This window comes from Pituophis catenifer, unplaced genomic scaffold (genome assembly GCF_029215685.1).
Source record: "Pituophis catenifer annectens isolate HBS135680 unplaced genomic scaffold, rPitCat1.0.hap2 SCAF_2, whole genome shotgun sequence".
Classification (NCBI taxonomy): domain Eukaryota; kingdom Metazoa; phylum Chordata; class Lepidosauria; order Squamata; family Colubridae; genus Pituophis; species Pituophis catenifer.
The window spans coordinates 35569745-35587542 of record NW_027256882.1 but is presented as its reverse complement, the minus strand read 5'-3'; the positions used below and the strand labels follow the sequence as shown (position 1 = coordinate 35587542).

General features: G+C 42.3%; 1 protein-coding gene across 1 annotated transcript; it reads right to left on the bottom strand.

The window, feature by feature from the left end:
• Positions 1–6437: 6437 nt before the first annotated feature.
• LOC139310094 (E3 ubiquitin-protein ligase TRIM7-like) lies at positions 6438–17413 on the bottom strand. Its single transcript, XM_070934253.1, has 7 exons — positions 17012–17413; positions 14880–14975; positions 11829–12059; positions 10873–10925; positions 9463–9581; positions 6817–7083; positions 6438–6451 (listed from the first exon to the last, which is right to left on the bottom strand). Exons 1-7 carry the CDS (start codon positions 17411–17413, stop codon positions 6438–6440), a joined length of 1182 nt encoding a protein of 393 aa, XP_070790354.1.
• Positions 17414–17798: the final 385 nt, after the last annotated feature.

Below are 17798 nucleotides of genomic sequence, written 5' to 3'. Positions count from 1 at the left end.
CTACTTCCAACTGCTTCCACCATTATTTCCTTTCTTCCTCTACTTTGGCTCATTGATCTGCTTCTGGCTTCAGGAAGACTCCCATTTTGGATACTGTAGCTCATATTTTTCACAGTCCAGAAAGTGACTCAACAACTGGCAGATCTTTGTGTTTTTTCTTCTATGTATTATGCCTGTTTGTCCTATTTTACTGCTCTACAGTTTCCATATAATTGTTCTCTGTTCACCCTTCACATCCTGCTGCTGCTGGCCATGCTATCTGAAGGCTGGGGGAGAATTTAAGTGGGGACCCTACAATACAGAGTTGGGCTTGCTTCCTGCAGAGGAACAATTTAGTAAAGAGATTTTTATTCCCTGCTAGCTGGAAAGAAAGAAAGAAAGAAAGAAAGAAAGAAAGAAAGAAAGAAAGAAAGAAAGAAAGAAAGAAAGAAAGAAAGAAAGAAAGAAAGAAAGAAAGAAAGAAAGAAAGATGAGAGACAGAGAGAGATAGAGAGAGAAACAGACAGAGAGAGAGAGACAGACAGAGAGACAGAGACAGAGATAGAGGGATAGAGAGAGAGATAGAGAGACAGCATAAAAACTAACAATATCACATGCAATATAACAGAGAAACTCTTGTATCTAATGAGATTTAGTAAACTTTTAAAACTTCAAAATTATTTTATTTTAATTTTTTCTTAAAATTATTATGTTAAGTTCTGGTTTAACTGGTCACTTTAGTGATTCCTTCAATAAAATGAGAGGTATTTATCTTTTTAAAAAATCTGGTTTTCCATAGAGGAGGAGCAAGAGAAGCTTATTAGAAAATACAGAATTATTCTCTTTCAGACCAAAGTGCTGAGCTGAAGAAAGAGAATTGTTCAATGCATTTCCAATCCAGAATAATATCCAGAAAAACATTGGTTAAAGATTCAACTAAAGATGCCTATGCTACATATTTGATTTCTATCTCTTTGCAGCTTCATCACTTCGTGAGAAACTTCCAGCTTCACAACATTTCCAAGGACGGCATTTATTTGGATGAAAATGGAGTTCCTGCTGCTGACTTTGATGTCATGCATTGGAGAATGTTTCCCCAAGAGTCTTATCCTATGGAAAAAGTTGGGAGTGTAAAAAGGGAAGCTTCTTCTGAAATCAACTTCTCCATCAATCAGAGTGTCATCCAATGGCCAATATCATTTAACAAGGTAGTTCATCTTCTTGGGTTTAACCCTTCCAACTACCTCCATATATGCAAACTGTTCTGTTCAGTAATAATTCTCATTCAGAACAAATGAGGTAATGTCCAAATAAGGGAAACTTTTTTAAAAATCCATTAATTCATTAGATATCCTGTAACTTCAAGATGTTTTTCTGTAGTTTATCACAATCTGGAACCTGCTACACCATAAATTGCATTGAGGCCTTTACCATCCACATTATTATTATTCTGAAATACAATATCATAATTAATAAGCTATTAAACAATGTTCTTTTCAAGAACTGTATTTTGGAGTTGTTTTTTTTACAAAAGAAAAATTAGAGAAAAATATAAAATATTTTATATTTTATAAAAATATAAAATATTCCCACATATACCATAACTTCTTTTCTAATTTATCCCAGGATCCTTTTCCCTAAAGGATGGTACCTCTTCCAGTTAGAAAGGAAGGGAGATGGGAGAACTGATCACTAACTGCTGTATCAGTACTCCTTGTTTTCTCCATTTTTTTCCTGAGCTCCTTGGTGTCAGGGTTCCAAGTAACACCCCCAACCAAGTAAGACTCTGAGGCATGTCAGTTATGACTATCTATCTCTACCATGCAAACCCCCCTCCCAGTTTCCCACATTAGGCCTATTGCACTAAATATGGCAGCCCTGAAGATCCAAAGAGAAAGATGGCCTCCAGGGCTGACACTTAGTTCTGTTGTGGTCCTCCAGCAGCCCATGGAGCTAGCAGCAGAGTCGGACAGTGAGGAGGCTGGGGAGAACCAGGAGCCAGTCCTGGAGTCTGGGGAAGGCCCAGACGAGGGCTCTGCATTGGAGGCAGAGATGGGGCCAGGGCAGTGGTTGGTTCGGACCGGTTCTATAGAACCGGTAGTGAAACCGGCGGGAGGCTCCGCCCACCGACCCTGATGTCACCAGGAAGCTTCTGCACATGTGGCCCCATTGCGAACCAGTAGTAAAGGTAAGTAGAACCCACCCCTAGACCAGGGCCATCTGGGAGTGATGCGCTGACTCCGACTGCAGAGTCGGACAGCAGAGAGGCAGAGGAATAGAATTTCTAGTGCACACATGTGCAGAGCTGCCAGAAGGCAAGAGCAGCTAAAGCAAAAAGGACAACTCAAGAGTAAGGCCAGGAGATGATTGGCCCCTCCCATAAGACTTAAAAGAGCAGCAAAGACTCTTGGGCTCTTTGTAGGAAAGCAACGTTGCTAAATCTGTTTTTCAGTCAGCGTCTCTTGTTTCTGAACTTCGTGGGGCTTTGCCAAGAAAGGCCTTTGGCAGGGTGCCAAAGAAGATAAAGGTTTGTGATAAGCCAAAGGACTTTTTCTGCAGGACTTGTTTTGGAATTAATATGGACTAAGCTGGGAATGAAGTAATTCCCAGCTGTTATAATGAAATAGGTTTGTTTAAGACTAATTGTGTCTGGTAACGCCTAATTGAACCTAGGTCACAACAAGTTCCTGAAATGGGTTATTTGAAATAAACCCCTTTAGTGTACCGCATGTGGTACCTTAATTTCTATCACTATTTTTATGTTTAGGTAGTGCCTTCTTCTAGATGTACAGACAGTTGTTACCCGGGATATGCCAAGCTCATGAGAGAAGGAGCCCCTGTTTGCTGCTATGACTGTTCTCTGTGTATGGAAGGGACATTCTCAGTGGAAGAAGGTAGGTGGCGCTGGAGAAAAAAAGGAAGTCAAGAAGCTGTAGTAGGATTCAGAAGACTACACCACACATTCATCTTTCAGATCATATTCAATTCCATATGCCATAGAACTTCCTCCCTGTTACACATTGTTCATTCATCATTCATGAATTTCTTTTCTCGTTTAATACTTTTTACATTACACTTTTCATGAAATATAGTGGGAAAATGTTTTTTTTAATAAGTTCTCCAGCTTTCCCAAATCCTATACCACCCCATCACTTTCAAAAATGTGTTTTGCGCATTGTAGATATAATTGGTTTGAACTGTATTTTTTGTGATCTTACAGCTGAAGAATCAGATTCACGCTAGCCAATGTTTTTCAGATGCAACCCATTGCAGCAAGTGTCCAGATGACCAGTATTCCAATGAGAAGCGGAATCTGTGTATCCCCAAAAGTATAAGTTTCTTGTCCTATGAAGAAACATTGGGATTCATTCTGGCTTCCTTTACCCTTGCTTTGTCCCTAATCACTGCCTTTGTTTTGGGAATCTTCACTAAATACAGAGAAACTCCCATAGTCAAAGCCAACAACCGGGACCTTACCTACATTCTTCTGATCTCCCTTCTCCTTTCCTTCTTGACCTCTCTTCTATTCATTGGGCGCCCCAAGAAAGTGACCTGCCTTCTTCGACAAAGCATCTTCAGTGTTGTTTTCTCAGTTGCTGTATCCTCATTGCTGGCCAAGACTGTCATGGTGGTGGTGGCATTTCTGGCCACAAAGCCAGGCAGCAGGATGAGGAAATGGCTGGGAAAGACTCTGGCCAACTCTATTGTTGTATCCTGTTCTGGGATTCAGGTGGGCATCTGCATGATATGGCTTGGAATCTCTCCCCCATTCCCAGACTCTGACATGCATTCTCAACCAGGGTATATCCTGCTGCAATGTAATGAAGGCTCAGTCACCATGTTCTACACTGTACTGGGTTACATGGGCCTTCTGGCTGCCATCTGCTTCTTGGTGGCTTTCCTAGCACGCAAGCTGCCAGGGACCTTCAATGAAGCCAAGCTGATCACCTTCAGCATGTTGGTTTTCTGTAGTGTTTGGGTTTCCTTTGTGCCCACCTACCTGAGCACCAAAGGAAAATACATGGTGGCTGTGCAGATCTTCTCCATCCTGGCATCCAGCCTGGGCTTAATGGGCTGCATCTTTGTTCCCAAATGCTACATCATTATCCTGAGACCTGAGATGAACACCAAGGAGCACCTAATAGTGAATTCTAAAAAGGGAACCTAATGTTTTCCACAGGTAGATGGAAGGATGGAGGGTTGGTAGATAAGTAGAAGGAAAGTAGAAAACTAGGAGATAAATAAAGATAAATATACATGATCTTCTATTCCTTTTGAATAGTGATTAAATTGACACAGCACACTAAGCCATATTTTGCTGCCTATTATTTGATACTTCAGACACAGTGTTAAAACATGATTTATAAAACTTCATTATCCTGAGACCTGACGTGAACACCAAGAAGTACCCGATAGTGAATTCTAAAAGGGAATCCAATGTTTTAGATAGATGAAAGGCTGGAGACATGGGTAGATAAGATGAGGTAGGAAGATAGACAGATAATTAAAGTTCAATATACATGATGCATGATGGCCTGGCACATTATGACAACCTGGCTATCATAAAAAAATCTGAAAGTGATATTCAGGCTAATTTGAATTTGGAACCTCTGCACTTTCTTAAAAGTAACTTTAATAACCCACAATACACACAAACACACTATTAGCCTGAAACTGCTTTTTAAACCTCTAATACAGTATCCTGTTTCCCTGGTCATCCTCATTTCTTCCTTTGATTTCAGTTACTCTTAATTTTTTTTTCCCTCTGTGATTTCAGAAGCAGCTATCATATTCACACTAAGCATGCTCTGATTAGTGTAGAACAGGGCTGCCAAACTCCCAGCCCGCAGGTCATATGCAACACGTGGTGGCCATGCCCATGCCCATTTTAGCAAAAGGGGGGAAAAGTCCCAACACATCACGTGACGATGTAAGTTTGACATCCCTGGTGTAGAATAAACTGCAAGTATTATTTCTTGTCGTTTGGAAACTATATTTGTTGGTGCAGCTTAAATTTCCTTTATTGGTTTTAAGTCATTTTGAATTTGTTAAGTTTCCTCCTGTGTTAGCTATTCCAGTCATTTTGGGGTTATCTTCAAATTTGATAAAAGAATATCCAAGTCACAAATAAAATACAAGAGATCAGTTTCAGTAGTAAACCACAAAGAACCTTGTGACACTGCCCGTTCCTCACTGCAAGGACTTTATTATGAACTGGAATTCTGTGTTCCAGGAAATTAGAAAGTGGAATCAAAGTTAACCTGAGTTCTAACCACTGTGCCACCACGGCTCTTTCTGGTACGAAGCTGGTATGCTTAGTCCTACCGCATGTGTATCTGCCCCTTTCTGTGGAACAACTGTTTCAGCTTAGGCTATTTTACAGGCAGTGTAAGGATATGAGACAACCCATTTATAGATTATACAACATGCCTTGATGGAGCAATCGTCAAGAACAAAAGGGGTTCTAGATGCAGAGCGCTCTGCATTTTGGAAAGCACAGGAAACCTACAACAAAAGGAACGTTTAATTTATTACAGAACATTCAATATCCATAAATGTTTTTTTAAAAAAAAACAGAAAAAAGAACATATCTTCTAAGTACTATTTGGTTCTGCTCTACGAGCTAGTTTGTTACCTAGCAACAGAGGGAATCACAATACTTTTCCAAATATTAGCTTTATTCTTTAAGTTAGGGGTCCCCAACTCCCGGCCACGGACTGGCCACTGTCTATGGGCCACCAGAAATTGGGCTATGCAAGTGAGCGAAGCACCATCTGCGCATGTGTGGGATCCAAGCAGCATGCGAAACAATGCCTGTCCCCCGATTCACAGAAAAACTACTTTCCACAGAACTGATCCCTACCACCCAAAAGGTAGGGGGGGCACTGCTTTAGGTAACCATATCCCTTTGGTTTAGATGGAAAGAGAGTGAGAAAAATTGAGAAGGCAGCTCACAATTCCCACACAGTGGCCCGGCATGCTCAAATCATACAGCCCCTGTCCAAAATGGCTGGATTTTCCTGGAAGGTTTCTTACCTGTCAGGTTTTGGATAGTTGCAAATGGGAATGAAAATGATTTGCCTCTACAGGCCTCCTACTTCCTTCCCAAGCTTTAAACAGCAGGAAATATTGGCGATGTTCATTATTCATAGCCCACCAGAATGTCTCCTGCAGCCCTTTAGAAAGTTGGGAGACATGAATTGTGGCTCCCAACTCTTCAAACATTACTAATCCCTGACAAAATCCAAGTTAAGAATTACCCTCTCTCTTCTCAGAGATTTTGAAAAGAAGCTTCTCGCTTAGTGAGGAGCTCCATTAAGTCATCCTTCCACAACTAGGTATCTTCTAGATGGACTGGATTTCAACATTGAGAATTCTAGATGTTCTTCTCCAACATACCAGACCGAGGATGGCTGCTTTACTAATCAGACTCTCATAAACACAGAAATTGGGCCTTTTCAATCCTCGGTAGCTGGAAGATTAGGATGATATGGAAATGAGGTAGAAGGAAACCGAGAACTGGATTAAGAATTATGGAGGTGATGGTGTTGAGAAGAGTATGGCCTACGAGCAAGATCGAACCATCTTAACAACAGAGGACGAGTTGAGCTTTTCTCTGAAGCCAAAAGAAAGGGTGAAGGGGTTCTTCAGAAAAGGAAGCCCCTAAGAAAACAGCTAACAGAACCCCTCTATCTGCATCAAAAAAGGACAGCCGACCTCCAATATAATTCAGAGATACTCGTATCCTCTGGAGATCCCACCTTATGGGTAGGGCAGGGAAATGAGGAGGGAGGAGAACCGTACAGTGGTCTCCCCACTTCGCCATTGCCCAGATACCTTCTGCGGGATCTAGGGAGACGACCCCTTTGCGCTTCACAGAGGCCTTGGCAACTCCCAGGCCCCAGCCATCCTCATTGTCTACAATGACTTCCCAGTAGCACCTGCCGGTGTTGAATTTCTCACATCCCAGCACGAAAAGACATTGATCAAATCTTTTAGAGCAATGGGGATGAAGTCTAGGCCAGTTTCCCAGGATCAAGCTTTTCCGATTCTCAGATATAATGAGTTTGGGGTGAGCTGTGTCTGGATCCAAAGTCACTTGAGCTACAAAGGGGAAAAATAGAAAAACAAGCATGAGCAGAACACCAGAGGTGAGCAAACCTCGTCTCCTGAGCCTAGAATATGAATATTTATTTATTTATTTATTTATTTGTTTGTTTGTTTGTTTGTTTGTTTGTTTATTTTATTAGATTTTTATACCGTCCTTCTCCCAACTGGACTCAGGGCAGTGAACAGCCAAGAATAAAAACATCACATACAAAATTTAAATTTTTAAAAAAGAATTAAACAAATTTAAACAAACAAAGAATTAAACAAATAACTCTGGAATAGAGGTAGTTCTTGACCTATGACCTAAATTGAGCCCAACATTTATGTTGCTATGCGCGACATTTGTTAAATGAGTTTTGCCTTATTTTATTACCTTTCTTGAAACAGTTGTTAAGTGAATCACTGTAGATCTTAAGTTCGTAAAACATGATTGTTAAGTGAATCTGGCTTCCCCCTCGACTTTGCTTGTCAGAAGATAGCAAAAGGTGGTCACATGACCCCCAGGACACTGCAACCGTCATAAATACGAGCCAGTTGCCAAGCATCTGAATTTTGATCATGTGACCATGGGGATGCTGCAAAGGTCATTAAAGTGAAAAATGGTGATAAGTCACTTTTTTCAGTGCCGTTGTTAACTTCGAAAGGTCACAAAATGAATGGTTGTATGTCGAGACTATCCTTTCTGAGTTTGGTGCCCTTCAATATCATTCAGATACATTCCTTCTAAACTTCAAATGTTCCATGACATAAAGTTATGCAGATACCCTTAAAAAGTACAAGAAGTTGTTGAAAAGGCAATGAGGGTTCTCTGTCCGTTTTAACCTGTTTTTTACATCCCGCTAACATGAGCAGAGGGACACGGTGACTCAGTGGCTAAGATGCTGAGCTTGTTGATCAAAAGGTCAGCAGTTCAACGGTTCGAATCTCTAGTGCCGCATAACAGGGTGAGCTCCCATTACTTGTCCCAGCTTCTGCCAACCTAGCAGTTCGAAAGCAGGTAAAAAATGCAAGTAGAAAAATAGGGACCACCTTTGGTGGGAAGGTAACAGCATTCCATGCGCCTTTGGCGTTTAGTCATGCCGGCCACATGACCACAGAGACGTCTTCGGACAGCGCTGGCTCTTTGGCTTTGAAACGGAGATGAGCACCGCCCCCTAGAGTTGGGAACGACTAGCACGTATGTGTGAGGGAACCTTTATCTTTACCTTAACATAAGCAGATGTGGCACTCTTTACAGTCCTTTCCAAACACTCATGGAAGACCCATCTTTGCATCGTAGGATTATAGAGTTAGAAGGGACCACTAGGATGCCTAGTTCTACAAACACAACTGTCAGTCCTGGAAGCCATCTTTTACTTTGGATCTTCAGGGCTGCCACATTTAGTGCTGTGGGAAACTGGGCGGGGGGGATTGTATGGAGAGATATCTAACATTCTTTTCTCTGAGAGTCAAGGTCATCCTGCCCTGCACCTGGAGTGGTGTGACTGGGAGGCATCTCCAGTTGGGACAGCGCATTGATTGGACCATGTGATGGACGTGTGGGTGCTGGGGCAGGGACTTGGACTGTCCTATGGGTGGGGAAAACCTGGAAGCTTTCAGATTTGGGTTTTCCCAGATGTGCCAATATGACATCTCTAATAAAATGGAACTTTGAGGAACTTCTAACCTCGGAGTCTCCTTTCATTGGGGGTGTTACTTGGAACCCTGACAAAAACTAGATGTCAACAGTTCATATTTAAAAAGTCGATTTTTTGATCCCACCATTGTGGCTAACATCTTGACTTGACTAACAACACACCCTATGGAGCCCCAGTGCCAAAACCTAATCAGGTTTATGAATGTGACTTTTTTTTAGCCACAGAAACTTACCTTTTTGCAGCGGAAATCCAAAATTTATTGCATCTGGTGGAGGAAAAAGTAATAATGAACATGGCTACAGAAAATGTGGAGATTCTGCAAAGAGTGCAGAGAAGAGCAACAAAGATGATTAGGGGACTGGAAGCTGAAACATATAAGGAACGGTTGCTGGAATTGGACGTGCCTGGTTTGATGAAAAGAAGGACTAGGGGTGAGATGATAGCAGTGTTCCGATAGCTCAGGGGTTTCCACAAAGAAGAGGGAGTCAAGCTATTCTCCAAAGCACCTGAGCTCCACAAGTGCAGCTGCACACGTACACGATTGCCTGCTATTTGCATGACCCAGTTCGTAATGGGCTGCAATCCAGTATTGGGCTATGGCCCAGGGGTTGGGGACCTCTGGAATACAAGTGTTTCCTGGGGCTGATTTTAGGTCTCTGTTCTGTGAACCTTTTAGAGCAATTAATATTAAGCAAAGAAAGAATTGGGGTACTGCCCTCTGAGTCATATTTCCTACCTTTAAATTGCTTCATGGCATTCTTCAAAACGGCGCTTAAATCGCACAGGTCCCAGATTTCCCATTTTAGCTCCAGTGGAAACATCACTGGGCTACCAAATACGTCTTTTGTCAAGAACCTGGGGAAAAATAAAAGCTATCGTATTTTTCGGACTATAAGACACACCTGAGTATAAGATGCACCTTAGTTTTTGGGGAGGAAAATAAGAAAAAAGCTGATTGGCGGGTGGATGGCGTCCCAGAAAGCCCCAGTCAGCTGTTCCCAGAGGTGAATTTTAGCAACAGGTTCCTTGGTTGTGAGCTCTGCGCCTTGCTTTTTTTTTTCAGCCTCTGAAACCTCCGTTTCAGAGGCTGGGCGGGGCTACATTCGATGTATAAGACGCACCCAAATTTTCACGCTCTTTTAGGGGGGGAAAGGTGCGTCTTATACTCCGAAAAATACGGTAGTTACCAAACTATTAAATTCAGAATGCATGGAGACATCACTTAAAGAAAAACGAGGAACAAAAGCATTTTACAGAGTGTGACTAATTCATATGGCACACAATGCCAGGATTTGCTTATGCATAACTCACCAACGTAGCAATAATCACCTAAAATCACAGCATTTAAATCTAAATAGTGCAGCACAGCTGTTCCCCTCCCCTCGCTGTTTTACTTACCTTTAAACGGTTCCTTTTTCCATGCGAAGTGTGATTTGGTGTGCACTGCGCATGCAGGCACAGTGTGCATCTGGCATGCATTGTGCATGCGTGTGTGCAGCATGCATCTGGCGCGCTCCATGCATACGCGGGTAGCGAAAGAGTAGCGGCCGGCAGAGGATTTCACCACTGCATGGATGTCTTCTAAGCATCCATTCAATCTGGGATATGTAATCAGTACCAAAATCAAGCTATTGAGTCCTTTCACATAAAAGGATGAATTTTTTTTCAGCTGATACTACTGTTGGACCATCAAGAGGCAAGGATATGATTTACTATGATCCATTAGTAGATCCTAATCTACTTTCTACTTTACACAATTTAGGATCAAGTTGAAGAATTATCTCAACAGACGCTCAGCATAAACCCTCAATGAATAGACAAGTTTACCATCCTTCTGGTTCGCTTTTGCACTGATCCACCTGGTCCACCAAGAATGACCAAGAAGATCAATTTCTAGTGTAAGGTCACTTACTGCTTCAAGGTGCTTCCAGCATCCTAGAATGGATGGAAAGAAAAAGAAGAGGGATCTCAGTGCCATTCAATGGATACTTCTCACATCCTGGATATTCAGAGTATGTCTTCAATCATCAGAAACATGAAGTGAGAAGAATTGGACAAAATTGGCTCAGGGAGAATTTGGTCTTGGATGGGGTGGCACTACCCCAAATAGACCCTGTGCGTAATCTGGGGGTTCTTCTGGACTCACGTCTCCTGCTCGAAGAACAGGTGACAGTCGTGGCCAGGCGGGCCTTTGCGGAACTGCGGGTTGTGCGCCAGTTACACCTTTTCCTGAACCAACAATCCCTACTCATAGTCACTCATGCCCTAGTCACTTCCCGTCTTGACTATTGCAACACGCTCTACATGGGTCTGCCCTTGAAGAACATCTAAAAGCTCCAGTTGGTGCAAAAAGCAGCGGCCCACATGGTTTTGTGTAGACACCGGTGTGCACATGTATAACCTCTCCTGCGGGAGCTGCATTGGTTGCCCATTTGCTTCCAGGTGCAATTCAAGGTGCTGGTTGTCCCCTTTTAAATCCCTTCATGGCTTGGGACCAGGTTATCTGAGGGACCATCTCTTGCCGGTCACATCTACCTGACCCATCAGAGCGGGGAGGCAGGGAATGCTGCGGGTCCCATCCCCTATGAAGATACACCTGGTGGGACCCAGAAGAAGGGCCTTCTCTGTAGTGGCTCCCTCTCTCTGGAACATCATCCCCCCCCCCGGAGATTAAAATGGCCCCCACTCTAACACTCTTCCGGAAAGCGCTGAAGACCTGGTTCTGCCAGCAGGCCTGGGGAACCCAGAGCGGGATGGAGCCCATTAAATGGCTCGTGTGATCTGCTGTTGCCGGGGAGGGGTGGGTGGGTTATTTTATTATATTTTACTATATTAATTTATTTGATTCTTTTTATTAGTTTTATTGTTTTAAATGTGGTTTTATATTCTGTAAGCCGCCTTGAGTCGCCATCGGTGAATAGGTGGCAATATTAAATAAACAAACAGACAAATATGGAGGCAGAGAGAGAGTGAACTGGAGACAGTGACTCATCTCTCTCACGCTCCCTATATTTTGTTTTTTTATGCCCATTTTTTTCTCCAAGGAACACTGCCTAAGGATAGATGGAAGGATGCTTGCCCATTTCTACCCTATTGTCTTACCTGTAGGAGTTCATTTATTGGTTGCTGGCATTTCTCCTGCAATTCCCAGATGACAGCCTCCAGGGAGCGGAGCTCTTTGGAGACCTGGTCAATATGCTTCTCTCTTTTCCGCGCAATGTTATCTTCCAACTCCTCCATCCTGGTCAGCAGAAACTTCTCTTGTTCTTTAAGGAACTGGTGCAGCTCCTCAAAATCAGCTTTCATGGTTTCTCTGTTTCTTCCTATTTGCTCCTATAACAAACCAAAGAGACAGGGGAAAACACATTTACAAACCGTAGCAAATCCCATCACCTTTAACTTATTTTTCAAAGAAACAATATTGGAATAGTCAAAACACTTCGTGTTAAATTTCTTTGTAAACTTTGCTGAAATAGGTAATTGTTACATACAGAGGAGATAACATGACTAAAATGTTGTCAAGCTAAGGTATTTTGCCTGTTTCGGGTGTGGCTATAAAAAAAGACAGAGTCCAGGTATTTACTGTATTTTTCGCTCCATAAAACATACTTTTTTGTCTCACAAAAGTGGGTGGAAATGTCTGTATGTCTTACGGAGTGAATATTGCCGAAGCCCTGCCCACCTGCTGGCCTCCACACACCAGCCATTTTTGGCCTCCACGCACCCTGTTTTCAGCCTCCGTGCATCCTGTTTTCGGCCTCCGTGCATGACTTTCGCAGAGGCCAAAAATGGAACGTGTAGAGGCCGTAAACAGGTCACGCGGAAGCCAAAAGCAGGGTGCACTGAGGCCAAAAATGGGGCACGCAGAGGCCAAAAATGGGCGTGCAGAGGCCATAAACGGGACACACGGAGGCCGAAAATGGGAGACGCAGAGGCCAAAAATGGGGGGCACAGAGGCCACAAACAGGAAATGCAGAGGCCAAAAATGGAGCACGCAGAGGCTGAAAATGGGATGCGCAGAGGCCAAAAACAGGGTACACGGAAGCCAAAAACGGGGTGCGCAGAGGCCTAAAATTTGAGTGTGTTGTATGATCAGGTGCGTCTTATGGAATGAAAAATACGGTATCTTGATAAGCTTTTTACATGTTTATTCAGCTGAATAAAGACGGGCCTCCCTTAGCAAGGGAAACCCTGAACACACTTTGACACTCATATTTACATGTTTGCTACATTGTCCACTTCCCCACCCAGAAGCACTGGCCCACTCCATCCAGAGAAGCTGGCGCACTCTGGATTAGATAAAGAAGTACAGAAATAGCCATCCATCACCCTTGGAGGTCCTCTGAGGACATTGGGTGTCATCTCAGGGACTTTGGGTGTTTCCTTAGGAACTTTGAAGGCCTGCAAAGGCAGTGATGATATTGGCACATATGCTCCCTCAAGACTTTCAATAGAAACATTAGATTCCTGGTCAACAAAGGTTTGATAGTGGCAACTGAACACCTTTCCTGCATTCTTAAATCAATGCCCTCTCTCTACAAAGTTGCAACTGGATTGCACTTCATGCTAATAATACTCCATATTAAAAACTGTTTTAAGTTCAGGGCTATGCAAAGCCAGCTACCTGTGGTTTATTTAATAACCAAGATTAAACGAAATTGATTGCAAGGTATGACTCCAGACATGTTATCCTGGTTCACATATTTCTCTAAACCAATGTTTTTCAAACTTGACAACTTCCAACTTTCCTAGCATTAGAGCCTTCAACCGGAGAGTCATGTCTTTGCATGTCCAAAGAAGAATAATTTGACTCTGGTCCTTTGTGCCTTGAGTAAGAATTCTGGGTCAACTTTGTTCAATGATTCGTTGGTTTGTTTTCTTGGCTGTCTGCAGTATTCTCAGGAATCTTCTCCAATGGGAAAATTCAAAGTGTCAGTACTTTTACAGAATATAGAATAACAAGAGTCGGAAGGGACCTTGGAGGTCATCTAGTCCAACCCCCTACTTAAGAACGAGACCCTATACTGGCTGTCCAGTCTGCTCTTAAAAACTTCCAGTGTTGGAGCACCCATGACTTTTGAAGGCAAGATGTCCTACTGGTTGATTGTTCTTCCCGTCAGGAAATTTCTCCTTAGTTTTAGGTTGCTTCTCTCTTTCTTCAGTTTCCATCCATTGCTTATCTTGTCTTTTGATGCTTTGGAAAATAGGCTGATCACACCTTCTTCTTTGTGGCAGCCTCTCAAATATTGGAACAGTGCTATCACGTCACCCCTAGTTCTTCTTTTCATTGACTAAACATACCCAATTCCTGCACCTGTTCTCCGTATGCTCTTTGTCACTCTTCTTTTCTGGATCTGCTTCTTCGAAGTCCAACTTTCACTTCCACAGTGTCATAGGCAGGGGTGGGTTCTACTTACCTTTATTACCAGTTCCCAACGGGAGCGCGCTTGCGTGCTTGCTTTGCTCGTGCATGTGTTTGCGCTTCTGCGCATGCGCAGATCACTTTTGATGACGTCATGGCGGGTGGGCGGAGCCTCCCACCTTTTTTACTACTGGTTCTTGCGTACCAGTCCAAACCGGGGACAACCCACCACTGGTCATAGGGAATAACATGGCTTAATTACAGCTATTCATTTCCCATTTATCAGCAAGTTTTACATAGTGATTAAAAGCACCAAACTAGAAACCAGGAGACATAATTCTAATCCTTGTCTTAGGCACCAAGCCAGCTGAGGAAATTTGGGCCAGTCCATTCTCTCAGCCTTAGGAAAACATGACAAGCACCACTTCCCAAAAGCTTGCCAAGAAAACTGTACAGGCCATGGACTTGAGCATGTATTCACCAGATGTATTTATTTATTTAATTAGTCATATTTCTATGCCGCCCACTCTCTGAGGACTCTGGGCGGCTTACACCAAAGACAGTATACTAAATAGCATATTGCCCCCAACAATCTGGGTCCTCATTTTACCCACCTCGGAAGGATGGAAGGCTGAGTCAACCTTGAGCGGTGAGATTTGATCCGCTGATCTGCTGAACTAGCAGTCAGCTGAAGTAGCTGCAGTACTGCACTCTAACCACTGCGCCACCTCGGCTCAGTAAAGATGGACTCAAAGGCACTATTATCATTCCTAGTTAAAACTGACACCTACGATTAGATTTTGGCATTCGTACTCCATGTATGACTGAACTTGCAAAATCTCATCTCTTTCCTCCTTCAAAATATTCAGGCAACTGCAAAATAAATCCTGAAAGGGAAAAAAGACCAAGACGTTAAATAAGTGTCTATAAAGATTCTCAGTTATCGTGGTCATGGTTGTCCCAAAGGTGCTTTATTTCCCAAAAAAGGCAACAGGACTTTTTGGTATAGGAAGTTAGTACTCATTTTCTGTGTCCATAAAACTATTTAATCAGTTGACGTCAGTCTGGAAAAAATCCTTTACAGATAGTCCTTGGTTAACAAGTCATTTTAACAACTGTTCAGAGTGATAATGGCCTTGGAAAGGGTGGTTTACAACCTATCAAACACTTCTGGCCATTGTAAAGTGTCACACACACACTCCATGGTCACATGATTGCATTTTGGGCACTTGGCCATTTGAGCCAGTCAGGATCGAACTCCTGGCAGTGGGCAGAATCAGCCTGCAATATGACTGCCCCAACACAGCTGCCGTTACTGAATCTGCTTAAGGCTTTTACCCCAAACTGGTAATTTTTTCTTCTTTCTCAGAAACATAACTATAATCATGCCACCAAAAACATTGGACACTCCAATCGATCATACTTAATTAGGGTTGCATAATTCAATCCTAATATGTTGCCTCATTGCAAAAGTTAATCCTCGCTTACCAATGGTAATTGAGATCAGGAACTTGATTTACTATGCCAACCTGATCATCAAGCTCAATGTTGAGTGACTATACCAATTTATGATGGCAGTTTGGCAGTCCCAATTGTTCTGGTTAGGTGAATCCTGCAGTCACAGCTTCCTGCAGTCACATAATCATCATTTGCAACCACCAGCCACTTTCCCATTAACTTTGCTTATCAGAAGGTGACAAATGGCAATCACACGATCACAAGACATTGAGACTATTATACTGTAATTGTGAGCCAGTTACCAAGCATCTAAATTGCAACCACTTGATTCTGGGGACATTGCAAAAGTTACAACTATGAGGGCTGGTCAGAACACACACACCCCTTATTCAGCATCATAATTTCAAATGTCATTGAATGAGTGGTCTTTACACAAGGATTAACTGTAAACTATTTGATCTATATGCAGCTACAAAAGGGAACTTTACAGCAAAGAATGGAAAATATCTATGTATCTCTCAAATCAAATGTTATTGCTAGAAATCAGACTATGAGTTTTAGTCCTGCCATGGACTGAGTGACCTTGGACCAGTCGTCCACGCTCAGCATCAGGAAAGAGGAGACAAAGACAAATTACTTTAGAAAATCTTGCCAAGAAAATTGGGATTTGTTGATGTAGTTGCCCAGAGTCTTGGCTCTAGAGTTTTTTTCCCTCTCTCTCTTTTGATATAACTGGCAATATGTTTATTACACCCTACAGAAGTAAAGGGTTACCTATACAGCAAAATAACGTTCTTGGAATACAAGAACTGACATTTTACCTTGAGTTTGTATCTATTTTGTGCTTGTGTATTATTGCGGTTGAAGCTGAAGTAGTCATTGACAGGTAGTACGTTGTAGCAGATAATTTTGTGTACTACGTTTAGGTCAGACCATAGATGGCGTAGTTCTAGGTTGTCCAAGCCTAAAATTTCAAGCATGGTGGCATAAAGTACCATATTTTTCAGAGTATAAGACACACCTTTTTACCTCCAAAAAGAGGGTGAAAATCTGGGTGCATCTTATAGTCCGAATGTAGCCCCACCCAGCTTCTCAAATGGAGGTTTTGGAGGCTGAAAAAAAAGCAAGGCACAGAGCTCACAACCAACATACCTGTTGCTAAAGTTCACCTCTGGGAACAGCTGATTGGGGGTATTCCGGGAGGCTGATCCACCCCCAATCAGCTTTTTTATTTTCCTCCCTAAAAACTAAGATGTGTCTTATAGTCCGAAAAATATGGTATTTTGATGCGAGCAGAGGAATGGAGGACTTTTCTCGTGAAATACCTCTGGACTTGTTCAATTGTATTTATGTCTGATATAGATATATCAATTATATTATAATATACAGTATATAAGGATATCAAGATACAGCTGAGTAATAGTAGAAAAACACATACATCCTAGTATAAATGGAAAGTCCCTACCTTGAACTCCAGAGCAGCTGTTTCAATAGGGATGACAGTGTGAGCCTGGTGTTCTTCAGATCCACAACACACTGAACAGACAAAGACCTGGTCATTCTTACAGAACAGCTCCAAATGCTCTTGATGTTGCTGACAATATTTGGTGTCTCCTTCTGCTTGATCTCTTAATTGCTTGAATAATCTGTCATTATCCAGTTGCTGATTTTGGCTGAAGTTCTCCTGAAGAATTATATGCTTACACTGAGGACAGGCAAGTTCTGATGAAGATTCTTTCCAGCACTTCATAATGCAATCTCGGCAGAAAATGTGTCCGCAGTCAAGAACTAGAGGGTCCTTAAAATATTGCCCGCAAATGGAGCAGTTTGCTTCCGAGACACATTTTTCCATGGGGTTGTCATCCATCATTGGACCAGATTTGTTTTAAAAAAATGGACTTTCACTTTCCTTTTGATTTTTATAGACCCACAGTAGGAACTTTTATTTCAAGGCTGCAGTCTGAGATGAAGGAACAGAAAACATATATATATATTTATATCCTTTAATAGCTACTATGATATTTTAATACCAGTCTTTTTCTTGGCTGCATCTTGCTCCCTGAATCATATGACAGGTATTTGGGGGTGAGGGAACTCCTTGCACAACATATAGAGTTTGTTTGGTTTAACATATTGGGTGATCCCAGCTAGTAACTTATCCAGCTAACCTAGCCAATATGTACAAGTGTTTATTTAGAAAATTATTCAAAGGAGGTTGCATTCATGTACAACCATCACAATCTGCACTTTTG